The 17,242-nt window shown below is 36.0% G+C and overlaps 1 protein-coding gene across 2 annotated transcripts in view; it reads left to right on the top strand.

Annotated features, from left to right (window-relative positions):
* Positions 1 to 17,242, top strand: part of BCKDHB (branched chain keto acid dehydrogenase E1 subunit beta) — a 217,720-nt gene that overhangs the window by 54,583 nt on the left and 145,895 nt on the right. For both annotated transcript variants that reach the window (XR_014311931.1, XM_082731185.1), the window contains exon 7: positions 16,702 to 16,799. Coding sequence is in view for 1 of the 2 variants with exons in the window: in XM_082731185.1 (XP_082587311.1) it covers positions 16,702 to 16,799 (98 nt within the window). In the remaining variant the exon portion in view is untranslated. The remainder of the gene's footprint in view (positions 1 to 16,701; positions 16,800 to 17,242) is intronic.

The raw sequence follows: 17,242 nt of genomic DNA, 5'->3' as shown, positions 1-17,242 counted from the left end.
GTAAAAATAGGTAATACATTCTTTATGCAGCAATTTTCTTGAATTTTGTTTCTATTTATTTTGAATATACAATAAATAAATGTAGAACTTGTATCTTCTAAATTTGGAAGGAAAATATTTCTGTATTATTCTAATTTTTGATAGGTATATGCGATCAGACTTTCAAAAAGTGGCTGCTGTATATTTAGAAAAGACCGATCTAGAAGAGCAATGTAAACAGTGTCAGAAATGTGCAAAACAGTTATGATTCAAAAAGAAAATGAGTCAGTATGACATTATCAGATATAGGCATCTTATTGAGAAGCTTTGCTTTTATCTCTTTTGAGCTTTTTGGCTTTATTTAATTGCAATTGATTTATGACATCAGTGATAACGAAGGAAATACGGCTTTCATCTATGGTTGTTCTAGTGGGGAGAAAAAAAGACTAAAAGCCTTCTGCTGCTTCATTTCCAGGATTCAGATGACCCTTTCAAGCAAAAATAGGTCATAATGGTATCGAAGGGCTTTTCTTTTCTTCTTTTTTTTTTTCTTTCTTTAGCAAATACATTGATTATATACGAAGTCATATATTTTGAAGAGAAGAAAATTCTTTTAAGTAGCTTCTGAGTGGTAGAAGACTTTAAAAATGTTTTTTTTTTCCAGTATCACTGTATTCAAAAGAGTATTTTTGCCTTTTAAATTTGTTTTGGTTGGCATCATGAAGAGGATTATCTTGATGTAGGCAACTACATTTAATACTAGTTACACTCAATGACAAGAATTGAATCATGCGAGAGAATTCAGTTCTTTGTGATATTTTTGAATTAGTTTTTAAATTGAAATTAACACTTTTACAGAAGTTAAAAAGTCAAGTAATATATCTTAGGACAAAAAATAGAAGTTTCTTACCTCAGCCTTTACAAAATCTGTGTTTATTTCCCATAGGTGATTCTTTTTAACTCTTTCAGTACTTTTTTCTTGTAATTTATCTTATTTGTAAAGAATGTGCTTATACTGCTTTTTAACATTTTAGGGATTATGATTTTTAATTTCCTACTAGAATTTAGCTATTTTATGTGCCCTTCTTTTTTCCAGCATGTGCCATTCCTTCCTCTCAACATATTCACACTTCTCTCAGTATCTTCTTGGACTTAGTGTAATTTTTGGTCAGATCATTAATGTTCACATTACTATGATCATCATATTGACATAATTTACAGCAGAACAAAAAAAGAAAAATAAGGGCATTTTATTGCCTCCTTGATATATAACTCTGTCTTCTCTGGACCAGATAATGTTTTCTCTCTTTTTTTCATTTGCTTAATTTAAGCTCATGTTCCTATTACCAGTAAAGTTCCTAATTTCCTCAATATAACCCATTTTCATTAAGTTTGGACACATTAGGTGCCTAATCAGGTTCTTTGTTTTTCCTGTAGGCATCTTTTCTGCCCTGGGGTAATCCAATAAACTCTGGGTTCAGAATGTGGATTCTTGAACCAGATTACCTGAATTTGAAGTGTTGGCTCTACTCCCAGCCTAGCTGACTGACTTGGCACACCACTTGGTTTTCAGTCTTTCCTATCTGCTAACTGAAACTCCTAAAAAGTGCTAAAGAGAAGATAAAAGGAGCTCACAAATCCATTCCCCAACTACTGTTGGCCTTTTATTATACATACTGCCAGACTTTTATCTGTACTTTTTGTTTTTTAAAAAGATTTTATTTATTTATTTATTTGTCAGAGAGAGAGAGAGAGAGAGAGCACGCACAGGCAGACAGAGTGGCAGTCAGAGACAGAGAGAGAAGCAGGCTCCCTGCCGAGCAAGGAGCCCTATGTGGGACTCGATCCCAGGACCTGATCTGAGCCGAAGGCAGCCGCTTAACCAACTGAGCCACGCAGGTGTCCCTTTTATCTGTACTTCTGAACAGATATTATTACTGTCAATTTATTTCAGTATTTGCTTATTTGATTACAAGTGAATTTTTATATTTCATGTTTTTTATTTCATATTTTTTCTTTATGACTTAGTCATGTGGACTTCTATCTTAACCACGTGGAATAGCATTGATTTTATTTTATTTTTTAAGATCATTTATTTATTAGAGAAAGAGAGCATAAGTGGTGGGAAGAAGTACAGAGGGAGGGGGAGAAGCAGAGCAGACTCCTCACTGAGTGGGGAGCCCAGCACGGGGCTTAATCCTAGGACCCTGAGATCATGACCTGAAGATAAATGCTTAACCAACTGAGCCACCCAGACACCTAGACACCATCCAGACACCTCTGGAATAGCATTTTTTTTTTTTTAACATTTTAAAATTTATTTATTTGACAGAGAGAGAGAGAGAGATAGCACAGCAAGCAGAGTAGCAGGCAGAAGGAGAGGGAGAAACAGGCTGTCGGCTGAGTAGGCAGCCCAATACTGAGCTTGATCCCAGGACCCTGGGATCATGACCTGAGCCGAAAGTAGTCACTTAACCAACTGAGCCACCCAGAGGCCCCTGGAATAGCATTTATTATAAACCCAAAACAAACAGGGCATGCAGTTAATAGATTATTATCCTATTTCCGTGATAAAAAGGCCTGATCTAGTAAGTAGAAAGAAGAATCAAAAGCTTTTTAATAGACTTGAAGTTCAAAATTAACCTTTAAATTTGTTTGTATATCTTCTGTGATTGCCTTGATAAACTGAAATTTTCATGAGATAGGGCCCAGTGAAACTTTATTATACTCTTGGCATATTCTTTATATTATTGACATTCACTTTCAGACTAATTTTGGATATTGGACAGACGTCTGTTTTTGATCATTGGCCAAATCCAACTGGATGCATTGTCATTGACTAAGCTTAAGCTACATGATAGACTGATTTACTTAGTGTTTTTAAGAAAATTCATTGTCATTAATAATATGTACTTTTGTATAAGTTCAAGTATCATAGAGCTACATAGAACAGAAAGTGAAAGTTCCTTTTCCTTACTCCCAACTCTTTTTTCTCAGATCTTTTTGTATGCATGTATATTTGCATGCATGCGTGAGCTATGGAACACATTTACATATAAACAGTTATATAAGATCATACTATAGACATGGTTCTTTTTTTTAAGGCTTTATTTATTTATTTGAGAGAGAGAGACAGAGAGAACACAAATGGGGGAGGGAGAGGCGGAGGGAGAAACAGACTCCCCACGGAGCTGGGAGCTGACGTGGGCCTCAGTCCTGGTCCTGGAGATCATGACCCAAGCCGAAGGCAGATGCTCAACCACCTGAGCTACCCAAGCGCCCCTCATTCTATAGACATCATTCTATAACTTACTTTGCAAATCTTTTCCCATGCATTTGCATCTATTCAAATCTGTGAATCTATAGAACATATATAAACATACAATAATAAGAACATATTATAACTATTCTGTAATTTTCTTTACTTACAATTTATTTTGGATGTGTTGCAGTGTATTCATTTTCAGTGATTTAGCAGATTTTTAGTTCATAAATTATGGCACATGCAGAAGAATTTCATGCTTTCTCCTATTATGGAACTTTTAGTTGTTCGTAAATTCTTATTCCAAACAATGTTGAGGTAAACATATATATGTTGTATACACACACACACATATGTGGAAGGAGAAAATTACAAGCCTATGTTCTTTATTGTTTAAACTATAAAACCTATGTTTAATTCCATCCTTGTTTTTCATAAGCCTCAGATATTCATTGATTAAGCTCTGAAAATAAATGATTGAAGCCAGAATCTGCATGTGTCTAAATAGCAGTGGAAAAACTAGAAGGATAAGGTATATTGACACAGGTACTGTGGGGAGACAAGACTTACAATTTAGCTGTTTATAGCCTGAAAGATTAGAATGGAAGTTGGAAATGTTTGTAAGAGTTTTAACTTGAGAATACTAAAGATAAAAGTATTGCATTTCTCTTGTCTCATGTGTCAGACTTTTGCTCATTCTTGTGTTTTTTTTCCCTGTATTTTGTCATCATGAAAAGTGTTGGTTTGTTACAAGTCCATGTTGCAACAACTGGATCTCAATAGTTTTACCTTCTTGGAAATGTCACCATAGTATCTGTGCCCATACATTAGACGTCATTGAAAGCAGCATATAACCTATTATTTCTAAATTATATATAGTTTTAAGGTCTTTAAGTAGACAGAAAATATTAGAGCATTTTATTTCTGTTTTTTGTGTCTTCACTCTAATGATTCTTTTTTCCTGGAAAATGGTTATCTCCATCCACTCAAACTTTTATGTCTACAAGTAAATTGTGTAGATGTTACCATTAGGTTTGACACATTTGTTTTTAGGGTTATTATTAGATATTTAGGGGTTTTTTTTTGCCATTATGATTGGGGATATTTCTATTACATGTTTCTAATAGGTTTTTATTACTGGTATATAAAAAAACCATTGATTTTTGTATGTTGATACTGCCTTGAGAATACCCAATTCTCAAATAATATTTTAGTTACTTTTAGTTACTTTAGTGTTTTAAACTTTCTGGGTGAAAAATCTTATCTTCTGTAGCTAATGATAGGTATAGCTCTTTTTTCCCCAATAATTGATAAGACATATATTGTTGTTTTTGTTATTATTATAAGGGCATCTCCTCCTTTCTTAACCACGGCTTTGGTCAGTACTCTTCATCATACTAAAGAAATCTCTCTCTTTTTTTAACTTAAAGGCCCCTTCCTCCTGTTTCTCCCAAGGTGTTGCATTTTATCAAGTTCTTTCTAGGTATCTTATGAGATGTTTACATGGTTTTTCTTCTTTCATCTTTTTTTTTTTTTTAAAGATTTTATTTATTTATTTGTCAGAGAGAGAGCGAGCGAGAGCGAGCACAGGCAGACAGAGTGGAAGGCAGAGTCAGAGGGAGAAGCAGGCTCCCTGCGGAGCAAGGAGCCTGATGTGGGACTCGATCCCAGGATGCTGGGATCATGACCTGAGCCTAAGGTAGCTGCTTAACCAACTGAGCCACCCAGGCGTCCCTCTTCTTTCATCTTTTGATGAGGTGTATTTCATTAATCTATTTTCTGATGTCTCAATCCTTGTATTCCTGGGATAAATTCTACTGTATCATGAAGTATCCTACATCATGATAAATTCTACATGTATCATGTATCATGCATTATTCTTTTAGCATATTGCTGGATTCAATCAAATATTTTTTCAAAAGACCTTTGTATTCATATGTAAAATTGGACCATGGTTTTTTTCTACATGTATGAACACAAGCATGTAGTCATATCAAATTTGACTATAGTTCCCCTTCCTTCAGAATCAGAAACTGTGTCTGGTTTCAGGATCAGGGTTGTTCTAGTCCTGTAGAATTAACTGGCGTGCTTTCTTTTTCTGTGCTCCAGACTGGACTGAATAACTAAAACTTATCTGTTCTATAAGGTTTAATATAATTTGCTCATAAAGCTTTCTGGTTCTTGTGACTTTGAGGACACATCTTTGATTTTCTTTTTAGTATCTTTTATGATTGTTAGACTACTACTTTTTTTTTTTTAGGATTTTTTATTTATTTACTTGAGAAAAAGAGAGAGAGCATGAAATGGGTGAGGGGCAGAGGGAGTAGCAGACTCCCCAATGAGCAGGGAGCCCAATGTGGGGCTCAATCCCAGGACTCTGAGATCATGGCCTGAGCAGAAGGCAGACGCTTAACTGACTGAGCCACCCAGGCACCCCTAGACTACTACTTATTCTTGAATAAATGTTGGTCATTTATATCTTTGTATAATACATTTTTTTCTCTGGATTTTCAAATTTAGTAGTATTAAACTTTTCTTTCCTTGTATCATTTGATTAAATATATTAATACATGTAAACCATTTATAATACTGCTTGAATGATAACTAATGCTTAATAAATGTTAGTAGTGGATTAAAGGATGTTTCTGCATTATTTTAAAAATCTCCAATGGATTTATTTTAATATTAACACCCTTAAGCATAAATCTAAATTACATGAGCCATGAGCACAACTCAAGTTGTTCAAATTCAGGAGTGAGAGAAAGGTAAATATTTCATAGAGCTTTAGTAAGAGAGATCAGCCAGCATTCAGCCAGTTTCAGGAACAGTTGGTCCAAAATGATTTTGTGAAGAGGGAATCATTGATCTTGTGGTTTAGAATCTTTTGGTTGGGCAATTCACATTTAGCAAGAAGGTGAGAAGAAACAGTTGCTGGGTCTATGGTCATATGAAGGCCGCCACTCTAGGACATGCTTAATCTTCAGGGGCTCTTACAGATTATTTAGGATTATTTACAACCTACCCTAGTATATTTGGGTGTCCACTGTATCATGTTAGGTCAAGCCAGAGTCTTCTACTTTTGATTACAGGCAGTTCCTAATGTGTTTCCCAAAATGTGTACAAAGGCTAATGCTTAAAAGTCAGAGATTGACTTACGTATGATAAACAGTGTCCTTTATGAAGAAAGTTAAAACAGAAAATTTCCAATTAAACCTCCCCTTGTAGACCCAGTTGTCAATGACCTAGTATATAGATAGTCATATTAACACCGCCAGATTTGATCTGTTGATTAACAGATGGGGTGTTTTTAGCTGATAGTTTCATAGTTGATCTAAAGAATTTCAAATTTGAAGTAAAAGGCACACAAAAGGCTCTTTCAGAGTTTTCATCTTCAATGTATGCAAGTGTGTGTTGAGCAAAAATTAAAGATCTATAAATTCTCTACTTACAGGTTAGATAGGTAGTAAATACAAAATTTTTAAGACCATTAGGGTTATATTTAGTAATTTTCACATAGTTTTACTCTTCACAAATAGAAATAAAGTGGTCAGGTTTATAAAAATTACAGCTGGGAAAATTTTCTCAGTAACTTGAAATTATTTATTCATCTTATCAATACTCTTAGCATTCCTCAGTATTATTGTTGAATTTGTGGATTCTACTAATTTATCCTTTTTTATCTCAAGCACTAGGTATAGCTTGGGGTTATGAAATGATTATTTATTTAATATTTTATTAAATAAATGGTATTTTATTTAAACCACTAGACTACAAGTCATAATTTCTGGCTATATAAATATGCCTGGAGTCCTTCATAATTTTTAAATCCCTTCATATCAAATTATGGATATGTATGTGGAGATTTTAAAGAATATTTGCTTTATGAAATATAAAGCCCATTTACTGTCTAAAAAATTAATTTGAGAAAATGGGAGTGAGTTGCTGGAGGTCAATGAGGAATCAAGATTTAATACTTTGGTTGGTCTGTAGGAAAATAGCAATTATTTATTCTAAAGATTATGTGTGCCACATGTTTAAATATTAAAAACAGAGTGTTGCCTTTTTAAAAATATACAATTGGTTGCTCTTGATTTTTAAGGCATATGGTGAGGATCAACGTTGAGGGATGTTCATACTTGATATTGCTACTGAAATCCACTTTGGGCAGATTTCTATATAGTATAACATGGTGGTTGTGAGTTACCACTCCCTGTCTTATAACTTCACTGAGGTATTTCATGTCTCTCTGCCTCAGTTTCTTTATCTGTAGAACTGGAATCTAATATCATTTGTATTGAGCTGTGGGGATGAAATGAGGTGATACATAAAAAGGCTCCAAACATCATCAGGTACAGGATGGGCTCTAAACATTAGCTTTTTTGATTATTAACATATTGGGATTCCCTTTATTTCTCGTCAAAGGTGACCTTTTCTTCTCTTAAATGCTCCTTGTAATGTAAATCTGTGCTCTGTTTGTCCATTGCCTCTCATCCTCACACTTGCCCTTCTGTGTTTTCCTTTGTAATGCTGGGATTGAAAATAAGAAAAGTGCATTTTCTTGATCTTCTGCCTTATTTCCAACTAGTTTCTGTCAACAGAGAGCACTTTGGAATGGTTTAGAAGGTGGGATGAAGGGGGAAGAAAGGAGTCGTTGTGGGACTGTGGCGGTAGTGGAGCAGCCGGTGCTCCCGCTGCCATTGTTCTGAGGCATTGGTGATACGGGGCCTTTGGTGGATTCTGGCCTGCTCTGTGGCAGCTCATGGTGATTCCAGCACCATAAGTGGCTCCTGTGGATGACTGAGAGTAGCCCGGGGCTATTAGCTGCTCCCTGGCCTCCAGGTTACATTATGTTTCCATGCAACTTGGCCCTTCCAGCATCTTTGTAACAGATCTCCTGAATTCAATTCTTCTAGAGAAGTTTCTGTTTTCCTGATTGGATTCTGATTCCTGAAGCCAACAGCTGTTGTTCAGTGTTAGATAATGCAGTGATGAATTTTACAGTATGACACACATCACCTCGTTTCCCTGTGCCATTCTTAGTTTCTTTTGCCGATGTGCCCCGTGCCAAATTTGCCTTTTTCTGTTTACTCTCTGCATGTAGGAATTTGGTGCAGAGCAGCTAATGCTTGGTGTCTAGTAGGAATTGTAGCTCCTCATGGGTCATATTGTATTTATGGAAACGGAGGGACTTAAGGTATCAAAAATAAAATGCAGAAAATAATCTGTAATAATACTTTAATGTTTATAAGTCATCTACCCAGTTTAAGGTACCATATTTTATTGGTTCTGAGATTTCCATCACCTCTCAAATTTTAACATCTCTGAAATTAGAATATGGCTTAAAAACAATGCCATCTTGCAACCATCGTATCCAGTGGCCAGTAATTGCTGTTACCTACTCAGGTACAAATATCAAAGTCATCCATCAGCAGCCATGCCTACATGAAATAGATTTAAAAAAAAAAAAAAAAGAATAGCTTTAGATCCGTAGCTTAGATTAAATTCCACAGATGTTAGAGAACTATTCTTTAACAATGAGGTTCCAAATGGTTGTGATGGGTAGAAGGTCAGGCAAAGTGAAGAATCATAATTTAACAGTCTTTGGAAGCATGAATCAGAAATAGGCTGTTTCTAAATACTGAGCTAGCTTGAGAGCCCAGCACCAATCTTATAATTCTCCTATGGATTCATTGATAAAGTGCTGCTTCACTGATGTGCTTGCTGACACAGAAATGCTCTTCTGTGGAGAAACATGGATACTGATGATTATAAGTCAAAAGCCGAATGAGAAGAATTAGTTTCTAAAGGTCAAAGAGTTTTAGGAATAGCTTAACCAATTCATTTTGCTTGTATTTTGTTACATCTTTAGAATAGAAGGGTGATATATAATAAAACCCATGCCTGATTAAGCCTGAACTTCTTTCTTTTGATAAAAAAATAATTGTAAACAGTGTAAAATTCTCAACACTTCCAGTTTAATGAGCAGTTTTCTCATTCCTGGTGGTTCATAAAATGATGGTATATCTTACAGTTCACAGTGAATTAACGTTTTCATTTTCTGTCTTGACATAATTCTTTTTGTAGGTTGGTTTTTTTTTCCCCTTTCAACTCTCCCTGTGCTGGTAGAGAATTACTTTAAAATAGTGCCATTAAATTCAGCATTCAATTATTTTCTTTGTCATTTTGCTGCTTACCATGTTAGAGTCTATTTATATGAATGAAGTTCACTCATATATAGCTCCTTGCTATTGAAAATGCATTGGAAAACATTTACTAAAGAAATTATAATATATTAAACATGAATGAGGGACAGCTGCTAGTAAAATTACATATGGGAGAACTTTTATTAAATATTAAATGCTGCATACTGAAAGAGTACAGGGAAAAATACTAAGTCATTGCAAAAATTGAACAAGTTACATTACAAAGTGGTTAAATTTTAGTGTATAAATTAAGGATACTGATGCATATTATGCAATATTGTCAGCCTCAAAGCTTTTTTGTTACCTTAAATGAGATAGGGAAATGTAATGAGGTTAATTTTGAAGTTGTGTAAGGAATGTGTTGGTTGCTTGATCATACCGTTGCTTTTGTGTTATGTTTGCAAATTAGTCTGAAAAGGAGCCTGATTTGTCTCATTACACACACAAAAAATTAGGAATGTGGGATTTTCAAATGAATTAATTACCAAGAAAAGAATTAGAGTGCATTTTTTTAATTTTATTTTTTTTAAGATTTTATTTATTTATTTGACAGAGATCACAAGGAGGCAGAGAGAGAGAGGAGGAAGCAGGCTCCCTGCTCAGCAGAGAGCCCGACGCAGGGCTCGATCCCATGTCCCTGGGATCATGACCTGAGCCGAAGGCAGAGGCTTTAACCCACTGAGCCACCCAGGCGCCCCAGAATTAGAGTGCATTTGAGTTGAAATGGGTCCAGGCCTTCCCATCTAATATTGTTTGTCATTATGTTGTCAATGTCACCATTCAGTTTAAAATAATATAGATGTTACTTTTCAGTGGCATTTTAGCAATAAGAAAACATGACCTTCTAAAACAATAACACCAATGATTGTAAGGTTTCAAATGTTTTTGTATCTCCGTGTGACGAGTCTCCTGGTTACATGCAAGATACTTGCTGATTCTGACTTGAATGTTGTGTTTATATTTAGACAGTGTGATGGTTACTGGTTTTTATTTAGTGGTGAAGAGATTCCAGCAAAAAACTGACAGGCATGCACAGATAATGAATTTATGTCTTCCCATCTTTATGTCTCTGTATCGTCAGAACTTTGGTTAAGTTCACCCAGGTAAATGAAGTTAATGTACACAATACTAAATGTGGTTGTACTTCTTTTGCAACTGGATAGCTTATTAGTAAACTCATTTTCTATTTGTACTGATATTTCAAAAGACAGAGATTGTTTCATGAGGCAGTATGAACCTACAGTGCCTCTATCATGCCTCATAGTTAGCTCAGTTTCCCATACTTGGTGTTTAGTGACATTCATAATTTTGCATACTTGCCCATCAGATTACACTGTATTTTCTCAGAATCCATGGAGACTTACTAAGATGGGTCAGCCTCCTTTTAAAAAATTTAATGTTAATATTTTGCTAAACTTTGTATTTTGAAATAAGTTTAAATGGAAATGTTGCAAAAAGAGTACAAAGAATTTTTATGTATTCCCCATTTATCTTCTGTAGGTGTTAATCTCATGAATAACTCTAGTAATAATGATCAAACCCAGGAAATTACCAGTGAGCCAATACTGTTAACTCCTCCAGACACCTAATCCAAATTTCATCAGTAGTCCTACTAAGGTCGTCTTTCTGGATCAGGATCCAATCCAGAGTCTCCATTTACTGTTGTCTTCTTAGTCTCCTTGATTTTGGGACAGACTGTTCCTTTGTCTTTTTTATCTGTCACGATCTGTAACTATTCGTTGATGCTGTCCACACATGCTCCCTGTAATCACCATGGCTTAGATAATATGAAAAGCTTAGCACTTAATTATTCTTTATTGAAAGGTAATTTTATCTTTTCATTAGATAATAATATTATAACAACTATTATAATGACAGCTTATATAGACAAATAATATGGTTAACAGTATATTGATTTGGTCTTGTTAATATAAGTGGTTAATCTTTAAATTTTCAGTAATTTGAAGTGAAGAGGTGAGGGGGAAATTGGATACAACTGTGTTTGGGGAATAATTTAAAAGTAATAACTAGAACAAATTGTACTTATTTTTCTTGTTCATATAGTTTCTCATCTCTAACATCAGTACCAAAACAAATTATTGGTGTAGAAGTGAAAATTATCAAAGTATGACCATAACTGGTAGCCTCATCTGAAAGATTATTTGGAAAATAACAATTGTAATATAGAGAGATTGGTTGGTGGCTAAAAAACAGGAGTTTTATACAGGAGTAAGAATAAATGTCCCTAGAATGAAAACTTTCTTTGTAGTTTTAATGACTTTATCCTTGAATTAATTCAAATATAGAATTGTCCTCTTCCTAAGAACTGAAAGGATATCCACAGTGTGATTAACTTAATATGTCCTTGTTCTGTCCCTAGATGTGGCAGACAGACAGACAGATGCTGCTTTCCATAGTTTACAGATGGGATACTAGGGAAGAAAAGTAATACATTGCTTTGTCAGAGATCACCAATTTAGTCAGATGCAGAGACAGGGCTGGGAATTGGGTTTTTGGGTGAGTGGATTTGCCCACTCTCCTCCATTAGACTGTAAATTCTGACAAATGAGATATACTTGCTTAAGTATGAAGATTTCCAATATTGTTAGTAACCAGGCAGCATGAAGTAACATTTTAGAAATATACTCTATTTTTTTTAAGAAGAACATTTATGTTTTATCACTGCATCGTGTATAATGCAATATGAATAAAGCCCCACCAACTTTCGCATTTGTGAGGAAACTCACATTACTGTAGATTAGTGCCAGGGCAGAGAAATGGCCCTATTATCTCGGTAATGGTAATATTGTGCCTCACAGGGAAACTTGCATCATTAAGGGTGAGTTATTATTTTCTTGCAGACTCTTTCTACATGTGTTATTAATATATGAAGCCAGAAAGAATTGAAAAGGTTTTTCTAGGGACTTGGGTATGTAACTTAAAGCTTTCACCCTTCCCTGAAACAGCACATCGATGTGTGTTGACTCGTTTGCAGATGCGAACACACACGTCATACCTCCATTTCTTTGTATATATTTTTCTTTCTACGCGGCATACCCTCTTCATTTCCTTGTTAGCTCTAAGACCCTTCTCAGTTGTGGCCTCCCTGGTGGTGATCTTCCTCGATCCTTACAACTATGTTGGTGCTTCCCTCTGTTTTCCTAGAGTGGTTTATTCCCACTATTGTATCACGTTTTTGTTTGCCGATCATGTCTGTCTATCCTTCTAACTCCCAGTTGAGTGTGTGCTTGTCAAAGACAGGGGCTGCCCCTTTCAGTTTCATATTCGTGTCTTGTATGATGTCTGCGTATATTGGGTAGGCAGTAACTATTAAATGAATAAAGGTGTATTGTCCATAGCATATACATTTGGCCACTGTTTTATTTTAAAAATGTGTTCAATCAAACAAATGACAAAATGAGAAGGAAAAAGGAAGGAGGAAGGATGGAAAATAAAAATGGGGCCAGGAATGAACTCCTTAATGCCATGAGCCTGTAAGTGCACATGTAATATGAATATAAGTGCATCTACAGTAACATGAATATAAGTGCATCTACAAAGGACACATATATGTGGAAATTAAAAAATATGTTTAAAAAATCCGATCTGATATTTGAGCCAAAAATTGCATCTTTTAAATTTTGGTCTTAGGAATCCTGATTTCTTAATTTTTCCGGATGACACATTTTTGTCAATATATGTCCAATGCTCAAGGGTTTGTCTGGAATGCTCATTAGTGCTGAGACTGGGATGTAATCAGCATTTGGTGAAATGGAGTGGTCTCAGTTGGTCCCACTGCTATGAAAACAGGAATCTGTAATAGGACTGTATAGGGGCTCTTCGGTTCCTGAAATTTTCTGTTATTACTTCTCTTACCTGTGCTCTTTCAAAAAGCACATAGTCATGGGGTAGGAATGCAGGAGTTCTCATTCGAAATAATAACCGTCTCTTGGAGTAAGTATCTTTTAAATTAGTGTAACTAAAGTACCTGTGAATTATGGCTTGCCCTCTGGGTGACCTGTTTGCCAAGTTCAAATAAACAAACATATTCTCATTCGTCTGCTCTCAGGGATTAAATTTATGCAAATCTAGTAGATTTTTTTTTTGGGAGGGGGGTGTTTTTAATAAGAGACTCTTCTTGAATCTAATTCTCTACACGATCTTGTTGATGGAGAACAACACTTTGTTTGCCATGTTGTTCCTTAATTAAGTGTTAAAGTAATGAGGTCTTATTATTCTGGGTAATTTATTTAATACAATGAAGCAGTTAGTCACTCACTGGCAGCTTTTCAAAGGAAGTGGGCCAGGATGCTAACCCATTTCTTTTGGTGTGCCAGCCATTAGAACTGTGTGTTCCAGGGATTTGCTAATCACTTGGCAGCTGATTTAAAAGTCGGGAAAGACAAGATTCTTGAACGACAACGACTGACTCACTGACAAGACAGGGTGTGCTGGCTTCAAGGCTTGTCTGTTGGCATGCAGATCTTGCTGCCAGAGGAAAGAAGACTTGATGATGGCAAAGAGCTTATGTGCTGCCTTTCCCATGTTTGTTGGATATCATGAGCATCGTTGTTGACCATGGCTTTGGTTTAGCAACTGAGAACTGCTATGTAGAATGTACTACTCCAGTTGAATGTTTGTCTCCCTGTTTGTGTGTCCCTTTGTCTGCCTGTGTATCTGTTGGTTCATCTGTCCATCAAATACTAGATTTAAGCTGTCCATGAATGGGCTGGAATTAACCTCTGAAAACACTGTTTAGAATTGAGGGTGGCAGACTTTTTCTGTAAAGGAACAGGTAGTAGAATTTTAGCCTGTAGACCATGCTGTCTTTTGTCAACTCAGCTCTGCTGTTGTAGGACAAAAACAGCCTTAGATGATATGTAAATGAATGGCTGTGTTCCAGTAAGATACTGTTTACAAAAATTGACCTACCCACTGGTTTAGATAGAAGTATCGGGCTCAACGTAGTTTACTTGTTATACAAAAACTTTAAAAAATGCTTTTAATGCTTATGAGTTTTCTAAAGCAGCTTATGCCTCATGTTTGTTAATTAGCTTGTCATCTGCTTTGAGTGGTTGGGTAGATTTTAGTGTATTATTTAAACATATCTGTGATCTAAAAAATATTCATTTCTGTCTCTGGGGTGGTTATAGAAATGCTATTGGATTGGAAATAAAAAACGAGAAATAGAATTTTCCTCATCACTGATAACAGTGCTATTAAATTTGATAGATTATACTTACAAATGATTTTAAAAACCATGTTTTTTGACATGAAAACATGACCAAAATATATTGCCAAGTGAAAAAAGGAGAGATGATAAGAAGACCTTTAGATCAGGGTGATTATATATGTGGAAAAAAAGATTCACCTATGTTTATGAATGTGCATACTTCAATATTATGAACATCTGAAAAGACACTGAATTAGTTGGGGATCTTAATTTTCAAGCAGAACTCCAACTCTGGCCCATATAAGCAGAAAGATGTATTGAAGGAGTGAACAGCTCAGAAATCTTCGGTGTGCCTAAGAACTGGGCTTAGAAGCCTTATGTCTAGAAGCAGTACCCAGAATTCTACTGTGTAACTGGTTTTGCAAAGATGCCCCAGCAGCTAACAGTGCCATGGAACTAGAGTTTGAATGGTTGCCACCACTGAGCCTGAAAGCCGAATCAGCCTCCATTCTTACCAGTACTCTAGGATGGATCCTGGATCGCTGCTGCTCTTGGCCTGGGTGTGTCAGATCAGCAGAGCCCACATTTTGTGCCATCACTGCAATGAAGCCTGGAAAAGTGCAGATGGGGTCCTTACTTCTTTTGTGGACCAAGGGCCCTGCCTCATCATATGGGGCATTTCCCTAATTTAGGAAGAGGATTAAGAAGCCCGGATAACACAAAGCATGAAAGCTGTCCCCTGCAGATGCGCAGGAAGTTGTTGGTATTGAGGACTCTGGGCAGTGGAGTTCAGACAACTCACTAGGGCACAGATGGGACCTTTTAGTTTGTCCTTCTTTGCTCATCGAATTAAAAAAAAAAAATTTAAAAATTAAAAAAAAAACCCCATGCAACAATAATAAAAGATTATAGAGAAAGTTAAAAAAAGGGATTGTTTTCTTCCCCCCAACCACTTCTATTACTTCTCCCCACCGCTCTTAATTACTGTATGACTGGTCTCAGGTGGGAATTTAAGAAGGCTTCCCAGCATAATGCAGCAATTCCATCAACTTCTTACTCAATTTCATTTAAAAATTCACCTTATGATTTCCCCTGGAATTCAGTCTTTCTATTGCATGTACTTGATTGGGCAAAAATAATCATGAAGTAGTCTTACCAGTGGCTTATTCTTCCTTGGTCTAATGGAACTGATCTAGTGAATCTTCTTGAGGTCAAAAGGATTCAGCTTTGAAATTTACGGTGGTGTCAGCTGCGGTAGTTGATGAGGTATTTGTAGATGCATGGTGTAAAAATGAAATATACTTAAAAATTTGGCCCTCCTCTGTATGTCTTGTGTTTCAAGCCCCCCTACTTCAACTTCTTCTTCTTCTTTTTTTTTTTTAAAGATTTTATTTATTTATTTGATAGACAGGGATCACAAGTAGGCAGAGAGAGAGGAGGAAGCAGGCTCCCTGCTGAGCAGAGAGCCCGATGCGGGGCTTGATCCCAGGACCCTGGGATCATGACCTGAGCCGAAAGCAGAGGCTTTAACCCACTGAGCCACCCAGGCGCCCTCCTACATCAACTTCTAGATAGAAAACTTGTCTGAGAACTTAATTCAGTCTGATCAAGTTTTAGTGGAAACATGGTAAAAATTTTTAACTTTATTGTTTTAGAACAGTTTTAGATTCACAGAAAAAGTGCGAGGATAGGCTAGTACAGGAGAGTTTCTATATACCCTGCACTCAGTTTTCTGTATCATTAACCTCTTATAGTAGTATGGCATATTCGTTACAGTTAATGAACCAATATTGGTATGTTGTCAACCAAAGCCCTTACTGTAAGATTTTCTTAGTTTTTTACCCAAAGTCCTTCTTCTGTGCCAGGGTAGCTGATATATTTTCTACATTAACATGCAACTTTTTCATATGTGTAGTATTGTCATAGAGCCATATAATAAATGCTATTTCTGTTTTAAGTAACTTATGGAATTTGGGAGAAAAATAAAAGAAAGCTTGCCACAGTGAAATTCTTATATTCTCTTAATGCACAAGCGCCACATGAGAAAAAATAAATTTTTATTTTTTTCCCTGTCCTATATTTAGTTGAACAGGTTCCTGTAGAACCATACAACATTCCCCTGTCCCAGGCCGAAGTCATTCAGGAAGGGAGTGACGTGACTCTAGTTGCCTGGGGCACTCAGGTCGGTAACATTTCTAAGAACTGATGATGTCCGTGTTGTGCTTGGAAGCTCTCGTTTTTAATCCTGATACTATAAAAATCCAAAGTGTTGTTTTTCTTATAGGTCAAATTTAAGTCTTATTAGTGCTACATCTGTATCTGGTACTGACTTCTGGTTGAGGGTGAGGTGCCTGTTCAGTCATATTAAAATATATATGCATGTGGTGAAGCTTACAAATCTGTTGAGTTGATAGAAATGTACTCATGGGAAATTGTTTCTTCTGAAGCATGCATTATATGTCCTCATACTTGTTTCTGTGCTTGACTTCTGTCTTTTTCATTACATCTGCTGCCATCTCTTGTGATGCTTGCTCAGCTATGTACACCAGCCAGGAGTCCAGCTTCAAAAGTCTGTACCTTCCTGTGTTCCGGTGAACCTCGGTACTCATCTGCCTTAGTTTCCCC

Source organism: Mustela nivalis, assembly GCF_964662115.1.
Source record: "Mustela nivalis genome assembly, chromosome: 5".
In the NCBI taxonomy this organism is placed as follows: Eukaryota; Metazoa; Chordata; class Mammalia; order Carnivora; family Mustelidae; genus Mustela; species Mustela nivalis.
The sequence above is the reverse complement of the archived record's forward strand: the minus strand, read 5'-3'. Positions and strand labels throughout refer to the sequence as shown.